The 17,326-nt window shown below is 47.2% G+C and overlaps 1 protein-coding gene across 1 annotated transcript in view; it reads left to right on the top strand.

Annotated features, from left to right (window-relative positions):
- The window catches only part of LOC116819965 (uncharacterized), a 30,605-nt gene that overhangs the window by 10,907 nt on the left and 2,372 nt on the right, over nucleotides 1-17,326 (top strand). The window contains exons 4-7 of the mRNA XM_075071256.1: nucleotides 946-984; nucleotides 1,559-1,852; nucleotides 3,904-3,948; nucleotides 4,568-4,726. Of these exons, the coding sequence (XP_074927357.1) occupies nucleotides 946-984; nucleotides 1,559-1,852; nucleotides 3,904-3,948; nucleotides 4,568-4,726 (537 nt within the window). The remainder of the gene's footprint in view (nucleotides 1-945; nucleotides 985-1,558; nucleotides 1,853-3,903; nucleotides 3,949-4,567; nucleotides 4,727-17,326) is intronic.

The raw sequence follows: 17,326 nt of genomic DNA, 5'->3' as shown, positions 1-17,326 counted from the left end.
CTCTGGGAATTACTCCTGCGGGTACGAGATCAAGGAGAGCGACAAGCAAGTGAAAAGATCCCAGCTCAGCCCTGCCAAGCACCTCAGTGTTACTGGTAAGAGGGATGAATAGAAAAGTGAGCAAATCAGCCAATGCCCTGGCAGAAAGTGAATCCAGAGGCAGATAGATAGCTGAGTTACAGGGGTGAGGAGCAGAATAATTGGGTTGTTATCCTCCATTTGCATCAGCCCTTAGCTGAAAACACAGCACCCACGTTGTTGGTGGGTCACACAAATGTTAGTGAGACAGCAGAGGGATATTATTTCCCAGGACCGCTGGGTTCTCTTCCTGGCTCTGGGAGCAAACTGTGGTTAGTATTAGAGGCAGCACAACCAAGCACATAAATCTGGCAAATTCCCTCTTAAAGGCACCAAGACAAAGTAGACTTGACTGGAGTTTGCTGTATGAAAACCCTCCCTTCTATTCCCAGCACAGCCTCAAGTGACCTTGTGCAACTCTTCATTATCAATACAAGAGGTGAATGACATCTGTCACCTATACCATAGCGGCATGAACTAGCAGCCGTGAAGTGTGCGAGGAGTTACTAACACTTAGTGGAAGAACTTGACCTCGAGCACAAGGTGTCCTGGCTGGTAGCTGAGTGCCACCTGGCTGGGCTAATTGAGCCACTCAGGGAGCGTCTTTGGGGAAGTTTCCATTTGGGGAACAGTCATGTCCCATTTATCTGGTGTAGGGGCCTGAGCAAAGCCATCACAGCCTCATTTCTCACACACTGAGTGTCACCTGGTGGCACTGACAGGCCCAGATTCTCCTTGTCGCCATTGCACAGGCCAACTCAAGCAAGGTCTGTGTGAGTGAGGCAGTTTTTGTCTCTGAAGAGGGACCTTAGAATAGGGGGAGTTTTTACCTCGAGCACTAACCAGACGTCTCCTTTCTGTTCCCAGCGCTGAGTCCCAGCAGCCAGGAGATCTGCTCAGCTCCCGGTGAGTCCATCTGTCTGTCCGTTTCCAGACACACTCACTCCTCTATCTATCTATCTATCTATCTATCATGCCAGAGGGATTTGTTCTAGTAGAAAAGGCTTCCAGCTACAGAAGCTTATAATTATTACCATGCCCCCATAATGCGCCTTTCAGGGATCAGGGCTCCATTGTGCCAAGTGCTGCGCACCCCTATGTGAAGCTCTGGTTCCTGCCCCCGGAGAGCTGACAGTCTCAGATCTGACATTATCCCCCCAGTACCCAGCTGTGCTGAAATACGAGCTTGCTCCAGAGACACTGCACACACCCCGCAGCTCCTGAGCAGGCAGAGTACATCCACACTGCAGTTAGATGCCAGCGGCTGGCCTGTGACGTGTAAACAGCCCTGGAGCTCGAGCCCTTCAAGCCCAACTCAGCTGGCATGAGCCAGCGGAGGGTTTTTAACTACAGCATAGACATACCCTTAGCAACTGCTTCCATAGCATCCCACTTCCTTTGGCAAACTGCCTCCTGGGATCCCCATGAAACAGGGCCGATGAAAGGCCTCATTGATCTCTTGACCCATTCCCCTTCCCAGGTGCTCTCCCTGCCCCCACCCTCTACCTGAGCCAGACGTCCGCTCGACAGGGGGACTCCGTGCAGCTCAAGTGTTCTGTGGTCTCCCAGGCCCCAGCCACCCGCGTCATCTTCTGTAAGGATGGGGAGGAGGTTTTCTCCCAGACAGGGTTGGAGAAGAATGTCTCCTACAGCTATGACCACGCAGTGTCCATGGGCAGCTCTGGGAATTACTCCTGCGGGTACGAGATCAAGGAGAGCAACAAGAGGGTGACCAGATCCAAGCTCAGCCCTGCCCAGCACCTCAGCATTACTGGTAAGAGAGGTGAGCGGCATAGTGAGTAAATCATCCAATGCCCTGGCAGAAGGAGAATCCAGAGGCAAATAGCTGAATGATTGGTGATGAGCAGAAGATTTAGTTGAATGAGGTTGGGTTTACTTTGGGGGCATGAGCTCTTGGCTCTTAGTAAGGTCTGTGAAGAACACAGAGAAGTTAATAACACTCATCGGAAGAGCTAGGCCTAGAGCACAGGATCTCATGGTTCATAGTCTGGGGCCATCCACAGACTCCAAGATGCCCTGTGGGGTGTCCATGCTCACACACACAACTTCTACACAGGAGGAGAGGGCTGCCAAATGCCGTAATGTGCATAACATTTGGGAGGTATTGAAGAGCCAGTCACTGATCTCCTTTGGGGAGGTTTCCATTTGGGGAACAGTCATGTCCCATTTGACTGGTGTAAGGGGCTGGGTTCAGCCATCGCAGCAGCATTTCTCACACACTGAGTGTCACCTGGAAGCACTGACAGGCCCAGATGCTCCTTGTCCCCAGTGCACAGGCCAGGTGAGCAGCAGTGGAGAGGAGTCAGACCCCACAGCTCACGGAGACGCTCTTGGGCCAGACCCCGGAGATCTGAGCCTGATTCTGTCCCCCCAGCTCTCTCTTCGCTGCATAGAGACTTTGGGCCAAACTCACCCCTGGGGTAACTCCTCTGCCTGCAGCAGTTACACCAGGGGGAGACCCAGCTCTCTGCAGTGAAACCCGGCCTGTGCAGAGGGGCCAGCCCCAGGGCCAGGCAGCACTTAACTTCCCTGAACCCTCAGCGCTGGGTGTGAGCAGGGCCTAGGCGTGGTGCTGCCCCAGGCACAGGGGTGTCTGCGAATGTTTCGCGTGCACACAGCCTATCACACAACCCGCTCTGCCCACCAGGCGAGCCCCAGGCTGTCTGCAGGGTGGAGGGGTCTCCTGCACATTCAGATCCCTGAGGGTGCTCCACAGACAAGAACGTCTGATTGGAGGGGCAGGGAAATCCTAGGTAAGGTTGCCAACTTTCTACTTGCACAAAACAGAACACCCTTGCCCCACACCCTGCCCCGCCCCTTCTCTGAGGCTCCACCCCTGCTCACTTCATCCTCTCCTCCCTCCCTTGCTCACTCTCCCCACCCTCACTCACTTGCTTATTTTCACTTGGCTGGCTCAGGGGGTTGGGCTGTGGGAGGGGATGAGGGCTCCGGCTGGGAGCTCTGGAGTGGGTCTGTGGATGAGGGGTTTGGGGTGCAGAAGGGTGCTCTGGGATGGGATCAAGGGGTTCAGGGGGCAGGAGGGGGATCAGGGCTGGAGCAGGGGCATGGGGAGCAGGAGGTGGTGCACACTTCACATGGCGCTTACCTCAGGCAGCTCCTGGAAGCAGCGACATGTCTCCCCTCTGGCTCCTATGTGGAGGTGCTTGGGGTGGGGGCAGTACATGGAGCCCCTGGCTGCCCCTTCATGTAGGAGCCTGAAGGGGGACATGCTGCTGATTCTGGGAGCTACCCAGAGTCACGGCAGGCAGGGAGCCTGCCTTAGCTCTCCCGTGCTGCCAACCAGACTTTTAACAGCTCCATCAGCACTGCTGATCTGAGCCCCTAGTGTCCCTTTTCAACCAGGTGTTTTGATCAGAAATTGGACACCTCGCAACTCTCATCCTGGCTCATGGCTTCCTGGGGCATTTTCACCCCCACGGAGCTTCAACCTCAGTGAAAGGTCTCAAGGATCAATGAAATGACGGTTTGTTAAATGGACAGTGACGTCCTCACTGAGTCTGCAGTGGTGAAACTCAGTGTGAAACTCAGAGCAAGAGAGCGCGTCCAGGGACCGGCTCCTTGGTGGTGTAAACTGGCAAAGCCCTATGGACTCCAAAAAAGAGACATCAATTTATTGGGGATCTGGCCCATTGACTCTAGCACAGTGATGCTGATTTACACCCACTGGAGATCTGGCCCCAGTGGCTGGTAGAACCATTCTGTTTGTCGCTGGTAGGCTGGTCCCTGTGGAGGCTGCAGGTGTCTTTCCTACACAGTGCAATTCTCTTTGCCCTTGTCCCACAGGCAATGTGAGCAGCAGCGTAGGAGGGGAGGAGCCGACCCGCACAGGTAACGGGATATTGCTCTGTCACACCCTGATTATCAGAGCCCAGCTCTGTGCCCCCAGCTCTGGCCTCAGGGCATAAACTCTGAGCCAAACTCATATCGGGGCAGGTAACTCCTCGGCCTGCAGCGCAGTCACTCCTGATGGACTGTGCTCTGCCTGTGCAATTCCCTCAGGACAGAGGAGCAGCACAGTCCACAGCATTGCTTACGTCCCATTTCCACCTGCTCCTGAGGACACAGCTCATGCCAAGGCCTCATGCTGCCCCTGTGCCCCCGTGGTGAACTGTCAGCCACACTGGAAGGGACAATAGAGTCTGGGCTGCTGCATCTGTCACTGGCTCTTGTGATGCCTTTGCACAGAGTCCCAGTGCAGCCTGAGCAAACCTGGGCCGTTCCCTGCTCCTCCAAACCCTCAGAGCTGTGCTTGGCAAAGGGTGAAGCCTCCTCAACAGCTTCCATCGGTTAGGCCTCCTGTAGGGGGAACGTGCCCCCCTGCAGCATGATCCCCCCTTAGAGCTAGGACTCCGGGAGCTAAGACAGCTGTTCTCTGTCTAGTGGTGGCATTGCAGTCACACATGCTGCTTTACAGACAGCTATCACCACGTCTCTTTCCATGTTGCAGAGCCAGTCATGTCTCTCGTCATCTGGGCTGCCCGCTGTGTCCTGGTCCTGCTCCTCATGCTCTCTGCACCTATCATCACTTTCATGCTGGAGAGATGGGGCCTGCCTCATCCCACAGGGCTGGAGGAGACTTATAGGGGTAGCATCAGCATTATGGAGGGTAAAGGGGCTGGGAGTGGAAGAACCATATAAACAAGCTGTTAGTAGGGGACTGAAGGTTCTGGGGAGATACCAGTGCTCAGCTCTAAGCAGGTTGTTGGGGAGACACCATTGGTCAGTGCTGCACACTAGGCTTCTGCGGTAACAGTTTTTGCCCAGGTAACGCCTCCAGCCTCCTTCAGAAACAGAAGAATCCCTCCTTTGAGAAAAGCTGTATGATTAGGGGGAAAGGATGGGCTCATGGTTAAGCCCCTAGGCTGGGACTTCTGGGAGATTGAGGTTCAAGTCCCAGTTGTGCTACAGCATCCTTGAGTATTTCCCTGGGGCTCAGCTCCCCATCTGTGAAACAGGGACAATAATTCTGCCTTCTCTAAGGGGAGAATTTCCAAAGCCCCTACAGATTTAGGAGCACAAGTCTGTGACTGTGCCTTGTGCTCCTAAATTTCTTGAGTGCTTTTGAAAATCTCCTCTTTACATTGCACACCCGGCAGTTATTGAAACTGGGTGTAGCTGTTTGGGGTACGCTCAAGCTCCCTGTAGCTGGACTCATAAACTCCAATGAAAGCAAGTAGTCAGGGCAGCTACTTTACAAAATAGACCTGTGACCTGCATGGGCTGGGAGAAACACAGCCACAGGAGCAAAAAGCAAGTAGTTTTCATAGATTCATAGATTCTAGGACTGAAAGGGACCTCGAGAGGTCATTGAGTCCAGTCACCTGCCCTCATGGCAGGACCAAATACTGTCTAGACCAGGGGTCAGCAACCTTTCAGAAGTAGTGTGCCGAGTCTTCATTTATTCACTCTAATTTAAGGTTTTGCGTGCCGGTAATACATTTTAATGTTTTTAGAAGGTCCCTCTCTACAAGTCTATATATTATATAACTAAACTAGTGTTGTATTGTAAAATAAACAAGGTTTTCAAAATGTTTAAGATGCTTCATTTAAAATTAAATTAAAATGTTGATCTTACGTCGCCGGCCCACTCAGCCCACTGCTGGTCTGGGGTTCTGTTCACCTAGCCTGGCAGCAGGCTGAACGGGGCCTGAGGCCAGGACCCCAGCTGAGAATGGTCTGGCAGCCAGAACCCCAGACCGGCAGTGGGCTGTGCGGGGGCGGCGGCCAGGACCCCAGACCGGCAGTGAGCTGAGCGGCTCAGCTCACTGCCGCTCAGGGGTTCCATCCGCCGGCTCCTGCCAGCCGGGATCCCAGCTGCTGGCCCCGCTCACCCCACTGCCAGTCTGGGGTCCCGGCCCTGCCCACATACAGAGGGTACCTACCTTCTCCCTGGTTCTGGCCCATTCTCTTCCTCTCTCTGCACTGAGCTGAGGGTGGGAGTGGAACGAGCACAGGGGTAGGGGTGAAGGGTCTGGCCAGGAGCTGGAATGAGGGAGGGGGCTCAGGGTTGGAGCAGGAGGTTTGGGTATGGGGCACTTACCAGGGCAGCTCCCTTTTGGTGTGAGGGGTGCAGGTGGGAATGTGAGGGGGGGGTACAGGAGCTCCTGTTTGGTGCTCAGGGTTGGGGTGCCAGAGTCAGGGCTTGGGTCATGGGGCGGGGGGAAGGACTCAGAGGGCTGGGAGGTACAGGGCTCAGGACAGGGGCGTGGGGTGTGTGTGTGGGGGGGTGCAGGGCTCAGAGCAGAGGGCTGTGGGGGGGGTCAAGGCTCAGGGCAGAGGGCTGGGTGACTGCCCCCCTCAGAACCCCAACCCCCCCGCTTCTTGTCCCCTGACCACCGCTCTTGGGACCCCTGCCCCTAACTGCCCCCCAGGACCCTATCCCCAATCTAAGCCTCCCTGCTCCTTGTCCCTGACTGCTCCCCTAGGATCCTACCCTCTACCTGCCCCCTGACTGTCCTGACCATTATCCACACCCCCGCCCCCTGACAGGACCCCCAGAATTCCCAATCCATACAATCCTCCCTGCCCGCCCTAACCCCTCTCCACATCCCTGCCTCCTGACAGCCCCCCCTCAGAACTCCCAATTCATCCAACCCCCTCAGCTCCTTGTCCCCTGACCCACCCTCTCCAGAGACCCCCCCACCCTAACTGCCCCCCCGGACCCTCCTTGCTCTCTGTCCCCTGACTGCCCTGACCCCTATCCACCCCACAACATGACCCAGGATCCCATGCCGCCATCCCCCCCTGTTACCTGACTGCGCCCTTCAAGAAACCCCACCCTAACCACGACCCCGGATCATCACGACCCCTATCCAACCTACCCTGCTCCCTGTCCCCTGACTGCCTCACCACGTTACCACCCCTGCCCCCCCAGCCCCAGCGCCCCTTACCATGATGTCCCAGCTTCATGCGGAGTCCCCATCAGATGAAAGGCTCACCCCTCAGAATATGTGACACAGTGCAGGGTCTAGGTGAGCGCGGAGCATCTTTCCCTCCCCCTGGAGCCAAAGCGTTGCCCCGATGGAACGCGCAGCTCCGACTCGCAGAGCGCTGCATGCAAGCGCACGGCTCCAGGGAAGGAGGGAAGATGAGGAGGGGCCGGGCTTGTGTGCTTGGCGACACTCAGGCCAGGGAGACGGACCCGTGATTGCCGTCTGGCAGGATGTTTAATGAACTGGGTCAGCAGGCCCAGCGTGCCGCCCATAGGTTGGTGACTCTGTTTAGACAGACCTGCTAGACATTTATTAACCTACTCTAAATATCTTCAGAGACGGAGATTCAACAACTTCCTAAGCAATTTATTTCCAGTGTTACCACTCTGACAGAGAATTTTTCCTAAGTCAACCTAACCTCTTGCATAATTAAGTCCATTGCTTCTTAGTCTACTCCTAGAGGCTAAGGTGAACAGTTTTTCTCCCTCCTGCCGATCGACCTTTTAGATACTAGAAACTGTTTATTCATTCCCTCTCAAGTCTTTGTTTCAAACAAGCAACTCGTTTCTTTCAGCCTCTTCCACTCTATTCTGTTCTCAAGACCTGAGTTAATCTTCTGGTCTCTCTTCTGGACCCTCTAGCCTCAATTCTTCACAAGTAGTGTTGAAATGTGGGCCTCACAAACTGGACACGAATACACGATGAGCCTGGCCAGCGGCAAGAGTAGAGAGGACTAAGTACTGTTCTCATGTCGTGCTCACAAACACGACCTTTATGCATCAAGAATGATGTTTGCGTTTTTGCAAACGTATCGACTGTGTACTGCATATTAGCTTGTGGTCCACATTAGACCCGTATGACTCTTTCTGCAACTCTTCTAGACAGTCTTCGCACATCTTTTGTTGAAATGATTGTTCCTTCCTAAGTGAGGACTTTGCACATGCTCTCTGTAAACTTCACCTGTTTACCTCAGCATTCTCATGTGTCCAGGATCATTTGAATTAGACCCTGCCCAAACGCTAGTTGCAACCCTCCAGTTTGGTATCATCTGCAAACTTAATGAAGGCATATTTTATATGCCCAACACTAATTGTTGATGAAATGATTGACAAAAGCCGTCCAAAAAACCCTGCAGAACCCTGCTTGTTATACTTTTCCAGCAGATGGGACCATTAATACTATCTACTGAGTAGATTATCCAGCAGTTAGCACACTATAGTATCACCATCTAATGTGATTTGCGTAGTTTATCAAAGAAGATCATGCAAGAGACATATAATGCTTACAAGTTAGGTATACCACCATCATCAAGTTCTCTATTATCATAAGACTCTGATTTATCAAGAAGCTATCGATAGCTTTACGTGACAACCTTCCAAGTGTTTGCAGATGATTGCTTTAATTGCTTGCTCTAGTTTCCTGTCACAGAAGTAAACTAATAGGTCTGTAGTTCCTGGGTTGTTTTATTTCCGTTTTAAGGATGGGCAGCTATATTTGCCCTTTCGCATGTTTTTATCTTCCTAAATCTTCCTCCCATGATTTTCAAAGATAATAGGCTTAGAGCTCAGAACCCCTCTATGTAGTTCTTGGAGTATTCTAGGATTGCATTTATCAGCTGGGACTTGCAGGCATCCACTTTTCTAAGTGATTTTTAACTTGTTCTTTGTGTTTTTCTGCTAAACAGCGACTCCCTTCCCATAAGCATCTCACTATTTAGACATTCCTTCAGACTTCTCGGTGAAGCCAAAACAAAAGTCATTAGGCATCTCTGCTTTCCAAGTTCCTTTATTTTCTTTCCTCTCACTGAGCAGTGGCTACCCTGTCCTTAAGCTTCCCTTGCGTTCTAATATGATAAAAAGTCTTCTTGTTTCCGCTTTTATTCCTGTGATAGTTGACTCTTTGTCTTTGCCTTTCAATCTTGCCTGCATTCCTGTGTTGGTTCTGCTCATAATATTCATCCTTTGTAATTTCGTCTAGTTTCGCTTATTTATATGGATTCTTGTATTTTTCTAGAAGAGTTAGCAAGATCTGTGATGTAAGGCCAAGGTGGTCTGTTTCCACATTTATATTTTTACGCGCGGTAGCTTGCTTTTGGGCCGCTAAATTACTTGGGAATAGACGCAACTTGCTCAGTAGTTGTTCATCCCCTGTCTTGAATTCCAGAGGACATCAGGCTCCTCTGCAGCTTACATCAGCATATGACTTACAGCTACAAAATCCGCCTTTCAGAATCCATGTCTCTCTATTATGCTTATCCCTTACTGGTCATACGTAGATAGTAAGGTAAGGTATACATATTCTTGCCTGTAAAGGTGACAAAGGGGAACCAAAACACTACCAGAGGACCAATCACTGGAGAACTAGATGTGTTACAAAGTCAGGGAGGGGAATTGTATAGCTCAGAGTCTCTGTTGTGTCCTCCGTAATGGTAAAGCAGCTATATTCTATACTAACTCCATCTTATCAATATTCACATAAGAGAATCTTAAGTATCAAAAGAAGCAAAGTAATATAGGCATATGAGCTGTGTGTATTTTACAGATGTGATTGCTGTGCTTTGTGTTTTCCCGCTGTGAGAACAAGCGTTGCTTCTAATCCGTTCTGCTTGCAAATCTCTCCCTAACAACTGTGAGTACAAAAGGAAGCAAAGTAATTGCGGTCATGATAAGCCTTTGTGTTGTATACTGTATGTTGATTGTCTGACTGGTTTAAATCAGGCAGTCTGTAAAATCAGACTTATAGTTCTATTTTCTTATAAGCTAAGAGCCTGTATTGGTTTCTTAATGCAAGCATATGTATGTTTGTATTGTTCTTTCTCTTTTTTTAAAAGTTTCTTTTTAAATCTTGTGAGAGTTCTTTTCCTAGGGAGGCACGGGGACAAGAATCTCTGTGCCCAAGCTCTGTTATATGGTGACAGGCTAGAGGGGAGGGGAAAAGCCCAAACTCTGTGTCTCACTTCCTATTGTTCCAGGGGCGGGAAAGGCTACACAGGACAAGGGAGGGGAACTCTTGTGAGCTGACTAGGTGAAGGCATAGCCTCGGGGAAGCTAGATTGCTCTCCGGTTGTATCAAGGAGTGAAGTATAGCATTGCACGCGCTAACCCAGGAAAGGGCGGGGAAGCTGGAGGATGAGATAGGAGACCAGGGTCTGGGCTTGGGGGTTTCTCCAGGGAAGTCTGGGGGACGAGCGAGCAGGCGCTATATTCTGTTGGTGGCAGCGAGATAAACCAAGCTGGTTTGAGCTTGGGGAGTTTCAGTAAGCCCCCAGATTTTGGACGCTATAAGTCGGTTTGGACAGGAGCTTATTACATGAGTGGCAGCAGATGGGATATCAAATCCAAAACCAGTAGCTACCTTATTTTTTCTCATTCTTCCTGCCTATGGATTAGCAAGTGAAGAAAGGGGTTGTGTTTTAAAGTGGAGCAGAAAAAAAGTTTTTTCTGCACACCTTCTACCCTTCCTTAGAATTGCAAACTCTATGATTTCATGATCACTTTCACCCAAGCTTCCTTCTACTTTCAAATTCTCAATGAGTTCCTCCCTATTTGTTAAAATCAAGTCTAGAACAGCTTCCCCCAGTAGCTTTTTCAACCTTCTAAAATGAAAAGTTGTCTGCAATTCAGTCCAGGAACTTATTGGATAGTCTGTGCCCCTCTGTGTTATTTTCCTCTAGCTCTGATTTACTTTGCAGCTGGTTAGTGTTATTGTTAACATCTCAACAGAGAAATGTGAGTAGTAATAGTTATTTAAAAAAATGGGAAAGTAAACTAACTTCTTTCAATTTAATTTTATACTTTAAATGTTATTTAATTTTTGTCAAATTGTCTTAACCATCCTAGTTCACCAACTCTCATCTTATTTAAATGTGATAATAAAGAAAATTTAACTATATTTTGCTATTCTTGGGTTTTGTATTTTTTGTAACAGGGCTTTTCATTTATATATTTAATACTAATTAATTAGTTGATTAATTAACTAAGTAATTCCCCAGTACAGCAGAGGAGAAAAAATCTCACTGAATTCCAGTTAAAAATTTCTGCAAGCAACAGTAAAAAAATCACAGTCCTTTTCACTCAACAAACTACATACAGTTAATAAATAAAGAGTCTAACTAAAAATCAGGTGAACTCAATCTGAGCTCTAAGAACTCTTAATTACTTCTCACTGTTTGTGAAAACTGATGATTTAAATTCTTTTAGTCTGAAATTTATATTTATTTGTAACTAAAATAATATATGTAAATTATAAAATAGCCTTGTAACTTAGTAAAACTTAGGCTATTGTTTTTTTTCATTATAAAATGTTATAATGTTAATTCCTAAAAAAAATTAAGTTCTTTCCTTTTATTCTTTTAAAATCATACAAAGGTTAACCCTCTGTGATTTAACCCTCTGTGATCCTTGCTGAAAATCCTCAAATAACTAAATTCTTGCTCTCCATGTGCTCCTTTATAAATATTGTGTTAAAGCACTAGGAAAGGAGCAGTAAAGCAAACTTTAGCCCAATCAAAAGTTACATGAGCTCTTTTTGGCATGGATTGTCATTTGTTCTATGTCTCTCCAGTGCCTGGCACAATGGGGCCCCCATCTGTTCAATATCTAGCTGCTACCACAATAGAAATGTTAAAGGAGAATAATGCAGAGTGTCTCAGTGAAAGATCCCATTTACTGTTAATTATTTTGAGTTTTTTTGTCAGTTTCCTTGGGTTTTATATTCCCATCAAAAAGCGACAAAGAGTCCTGTGGCACCTTATATTCACCCACAAAAGCTTATGCTCCAATACGTCTGTTAGTCTATAAGGTGCCACAGGACTCTGTCGCTTTTTACAGATCCAGACAAACACGGCTACCTTCTGATATTCCCATCAGTGTAGGATTCCCATCAGGTGAGTCATAGGATAACTGGCCAGAGAATAGAGACTGTGGCTAATCTCTCATGGGTTGCAGGGGTGTTTACCACCACTGGAAGGACACATGTCCCCTTGGATGTCTCACATCTATGCAGAGCTTTCAACAGGACGCATCTAACTACATTTCACATCTGGGAATGTGGATGGTAGTGGAAGGGTTCTGTTGTGAGGTTTATAGACAATGTGCAATTTTTAAAATAGAGTAGCAGAGATAACAAGAAACCCTGGAAAATATTTCATCTCTGACCCCTGCACCCTTGTCCATATGAAGGCACCTTCCTACCCACTAGAAGGGGTTTTGCACCAATCACACTGGAAAGCTCCATCTTATTTATCGTTTCCAGTCACTCATTAATGCCGCCATCTACAAACCAAAATGTTGAGGCCTAGTGTGACCCAGGCTTTCAGCAGAAACTTCACATGACACACTTTGGTGGATTTAACTGTCAACACCAGATCTAGGGGATCCTTGTAACCCTTATGTACCCCTGGGCCCTCTGCTAGGTGTCATCTAGAGTTGGATCACATACAACAAAGTAATGGCATTGCTTCATACAGTAACTGCTTTCTAGAGAGCTAAATCTTTTTATGAAGTTCTCTTGCAACCACATGCCTGCAGTATCTGGCTGAGGAGAACAAACACAGTTTCACAAAGCCATAGCTTATGACAAATACTTTTTGATTGATATTTAAATTTTGTAACTTCCGTACAAGCCAACCTGGCATTTAACAGATGTGGGTCACAGAACCTGCCAATTCAAAGGGGATGTTGATGCTGTTGTCAGTTTTCATGATTTCACAGTGAGTGACAACTTTTGTTGTTTTTTTTAAGAGCCTCAGCTCCTGAAGCATTAGGATTATGTGAAAATTTTTACTTTTATTTAAAAAATTAAGTTCTAGCCTTCTTAGTTGTGAAGAAAAGCTGAAAAATGTGACCCCTAAATAATCAAATACCAGAAAGCAAACAAAAGGATCCAAATCTTATAATTAAAAAAATGCCTTATGAATCTGAAGGCAATCTTGGGATTTTGGGGGAGCTGCCTCATGATTTTTGTACACTTTGAGTTGGCAATGGAATCTCTAAACAGCACTGAGAGGACTTGGGAGCTGAACTGTTGATATAAAGAGTCAGAGGGTAAGAATACAGTGTATGGGTATTTTTACCAATTTTATTCAGAAGAAACATTTTTCCAAAAGGAAAACAGGCTGCATGTGCCCTAAGAATATTCCAGTGTCCTACAGCACTTTGGGTGCTGTGCATTGTCCAGCTGTGGCCACAGAGAAGGATCCCCACTTCCTTGCTGCATGGGCTCTACAGTTGCCTCTGATTTTAAGAAGTTCTGAGATACGGCTGCACACTGACGAGTGCTGCATTTCAGCAACTGGAGCATTAATGACATCTGTCCCACTGCAGAGCGATGACCATGTATGTCGGCCTGGGGATCTCTCCAGTGCTCAGTGAACAGCTGCATCACAGTACCATCCAGTGCGTATAAACCCCTCTGAAGCAAGCAGCTCATATTTCCCACCCCAAGCCTTGGTCTGGCCCTTTTCTGCCCCCCAGTTAGGACAGCTGGGCTTTGCCCTGACACCTGCCAGCTTGAAAGAGGAGCCCTTCTCCGTCTCTCCATGCCAGCTGCCCCATCGACGTAGTGCCAGGTTCTCCCTGCGATGCAGTGTTATTATCTGAAATAAGGATTCTTCTGTGCTGCAGGCCATGTAGTTTTTTTCCTGTCCGGTTTCATATTTTAATCACTGATGGCATTAATGGTGACATTTATAAAGGTTATTTGCATTTGTTATTATAATATTATATATAGATTGTTATGCTGGAAATTGGATGGCTTCCAACAAGCGTCTCTGGGCAATCGCGGCACATTGTTGAAACTGGTGGCTGTGATAACCACCTGCCATTTAGGCTAAATAAGAGAACCATTAAATGTCCCTTTGTTTAGTTTCAGCAACCACCACCCAAGGACTATACCAATGGCAAATCTGGGCATGAGAGGGGCATGTGGTCGAAGGGGGTTCCTCTTGGACTGTTAAGAAAAGCAGGGTCATGCTGTGTGAAAGAAGAAGCAGAAACACCTCAGAAGCAACCAGAGAATCCAAGAAGAAAGCCAGACCTGGCCAGAGGAGCACTTGGAGCAGGGGCTTGAGAAAATGCTGAGAAAGAGAGAGCTTTTGGGCAGAGTGCTGGCAGGGAAAAGGCTTGGAGACGGGAGTAGAGAAAATGCCTTCTGTTGTTTGGTTCCTGTTGCGCTTAGGGAAACTGGACTTTGTAAATGTTATGTAAATGAATGGAGTTGCATCAACGGACATACCTGACTCTATCATCACTTTCTCCTCTGAATCTAATAACCCACAAGACCACAAATATTGGCCAACTGCTTGGGTCAAAAGGGTCAATATGTATAATTTTGATAGGGTTAAACTTATCTGAATTCACTTGAGTCATAAATATCTCTGTAAGCAGTACCCTGTGCTACCGTCATTTACGAAAATCTGTAAGGGACTTACGAGGAGAGGCTGAGGGAACTTGGGTTATTTAGTCTGCAGAAGAGAAGAATGAAGTGGGATTTGATAGCAATTTTCAGCTACCTGAAGGGAGGTGCCAAAGGATGGAGCTAGGCTGTTCTTAGTGGTGGCAGATGACAGAACAAGAAATGGTCTCAAGTTACAGTGGAGTTGGTCTAGGCTGGATATTATAAAACCCTATTTCACTAGGAGGGTGGTGAAGCATTGAAATGAGTTACCTAGAGAGGTGGTGGAATCTCTTTCCTTAGAGGTTTTTTAGGTCAGGCTTCACAAAGCCCTGGCTGGGATGGTTTAGTTGGTGTTGGTCCTGCTTTGAGCCGGGGATTGGACTAGCTGACCTCCTGAGGATATTATAACAGAGAGAGAGCCAGGGGGTAATCGTTTGAGTCTGTATCCAAAAACAATGAGTCCGGTGGTACTAAAGACTAATAGATTTATTTGGGCAAAGCTTTCATAGGTAAAAATATTCTATGATTCACCATTCTACAACAGCATTTCTAGTATATGAGCAGCCAAAGTAATACTAGGAAAATGTCTAGAAAGTAAGAAAATCTACTCTCTGAGATCAACTAGTTTCTTGCCTGAAGCTTTCAGGACAAGATTCTCTTGGTACAAGACATGGCAATGAAAAAATCATATTGCTGATTGGTTTTGTAGGAAGGAGGGGTGAAAATCAGGCTGATAACACGGCTCTACAGCCAAAATGCTCTGAAATAAATGTAGTCAATTTTCTAATTCTGGGTCACTAAGAACGAAAATGATGCTTAAAATTGTTGATTGGCTCTAGTTTTCAAGATGTGTATTGGTTCAGTAATACACAACCCTTGACTGGGAATGGTGGAGGATAAGTGACTTATAAAGGAAGGGATCTCGTTTAAACCAGAAATTACTAAATATACTTTGACTGGATCTATGAAATATTTATGACTGGGTTTGGACAGTACTTGCTTTTTAGGCAAACAATGAATACAATCTGAAGCTGATTGCGTCATACATTATAGAATTGATCATGTTAAATCCTAGAAGTCTGGATGATGCAATCATACGAAGCTTACATCACTCTGCTGAAACAATTTGCCCTATATCAGTCTTAGAAATCATACAGTGTCGTGCTCTCTTATTTGTCAGTGTTTTTATTTGCAAAAGAGGACACTTTCTGTTTAGCCAAAGCTGAGCAGAGATGCCTCGTACTTGGTTGAACAGTGCAGATAACTTGCTATATTGTGGTGAACGTGATTTGCATTCAACAAAAGCGCAGTATAACGATTGTTAGAAGCCTATTCACCTGTTAATTTTGGCTGCAAAATGATGATCAGGACAAGAGGTGAGCCCCACACTATGTTCTGCAACACTTGTTGCAACAATCTTTGCTAGTGGTGAACAGGAAAAGGAAAATCTATGCCTTTTGCAGTGCCAATGGATTTGGAGAGCAGCCAACGATCATACCAGGAATTGTTTACTTCTGCACGGTGCTCCAAGTTGAAAGGTTGTCTTTCAAAGAAGACAAATGGACTGTGTCATTATCCAAACATTCCATGCAGCTATAACGGCCCAGTGACCCACGGAAGAAGAGACTGCGGTTCTGATGCACCAGAATCATTCTCACTTGAGTCAGACGGGAAGGGAAGAGGATTGAAGACTTCTAGTCCGTATACAATCAGTTCACAGGAGCCACATATTTCTCCCATCCTCCTCTGCTGAACCACACCTCATAACACAAGGTGAATTGAAAAGACTTGTCAGGGATTTTGGAACTACCAAGAGTAATGGCAAGCTGTTGGGGCTCCAGGACTACAGCAGTGGAATCTCCGGCAGGTGGATAGTTAGGTGTCCGTGTTCCATGACCGTACAAAAGGATCTTGTCTCCATTTCTTCATGGAAGGTGATCTGTGCCGCAACACATCGATGGTGTGATGGCAAGCCCTCAACATCTCACAATCCAGATGATGTATGACTGTTCATTGATTATTGAAGATGAGTCTTAAAGCTGTTTTGCTGCGTAATGGGCAAGTGATTTTGCCTTCAATCAGTTGGTATGCAAGTCCAATGATGAAGGCAACCTATGAACAACATGAAACAACTGTTGAGGTCATAAACCTTCATGACCACACATATGGCACTTTTGGCGATTTCGAAGGTTGTTGCTCTTTTCTTGGTTACAAGACTGGATACACAACTAGTTCAATGCTGTTTTCCTTGCGATATGGATATGCGTGCAAAGAGATTCCCACTACAATCAGAAATGCGGCCTCGACAGTCATTGGAAGCCTGGGTAGGAAAAGTGTTCAGCATCTAACCACTTGTTGGAATCAAGGAAGATTTTGTTACCGACCCTTACACATCAAGCTGGTGTCTCGATGAAACTTGTCGAAAAGGCCTATTACAAAAACACAAGCAGCATTCAAGTACCTCTGTGAAAAGTCTGCAAGGTTAAGTGATAGCTAGGGATAAAGGAAGGTGTCTCTTGGTTGTCTTCAGATTCGTGCATTGCTTCAAAATGATGCATTTGGACCACTGCACTGCTTGGCAAAGAAAAGACGGCATGGAAAGCCTTCCAGTTAGTGGCAATAAATTTCTCAGAAACAACAAGGGCAGACAACTACAGGTTTGGTGAAAACTCCTCAGGCATACCAAAAGCCTTGGTTGCCCTCATGTCAAACTAAAGATACATGTTGGCACCTCTCCTCTAGATTTTTTCCACCGAACTGCAGAGCAGTGAGTTGACGAGCAGCGCGATGTGATTTCACACAGGGACATTTGCAACAATGGAGAAACACGCTATCAGGGCAAATGGAGCCCATAATGCTTGCAGATTATTGCTGGACAG

Source organism: Chelonoidis abingdonii, chromosome 11 (genome assembly GCF_003597395.2).
Source record: "Chelonoidis abingdonii isolate Lonesome George chromosome 11, CheloAbing_2.0, whole genome shotgun sequence".
In the NCBI taxonomy this organism is placed as follows: Eukaryota; Metazoa; Chordata; order Testudines; family Testudinidae; genus Chelonoidis; species Chelonoidis abingdonii.
The sequence above is the reverse complement of the archived record's forward strand: the minus strand, read 5'-3'. Positions and strand labels throughout refer to the sequence as shown.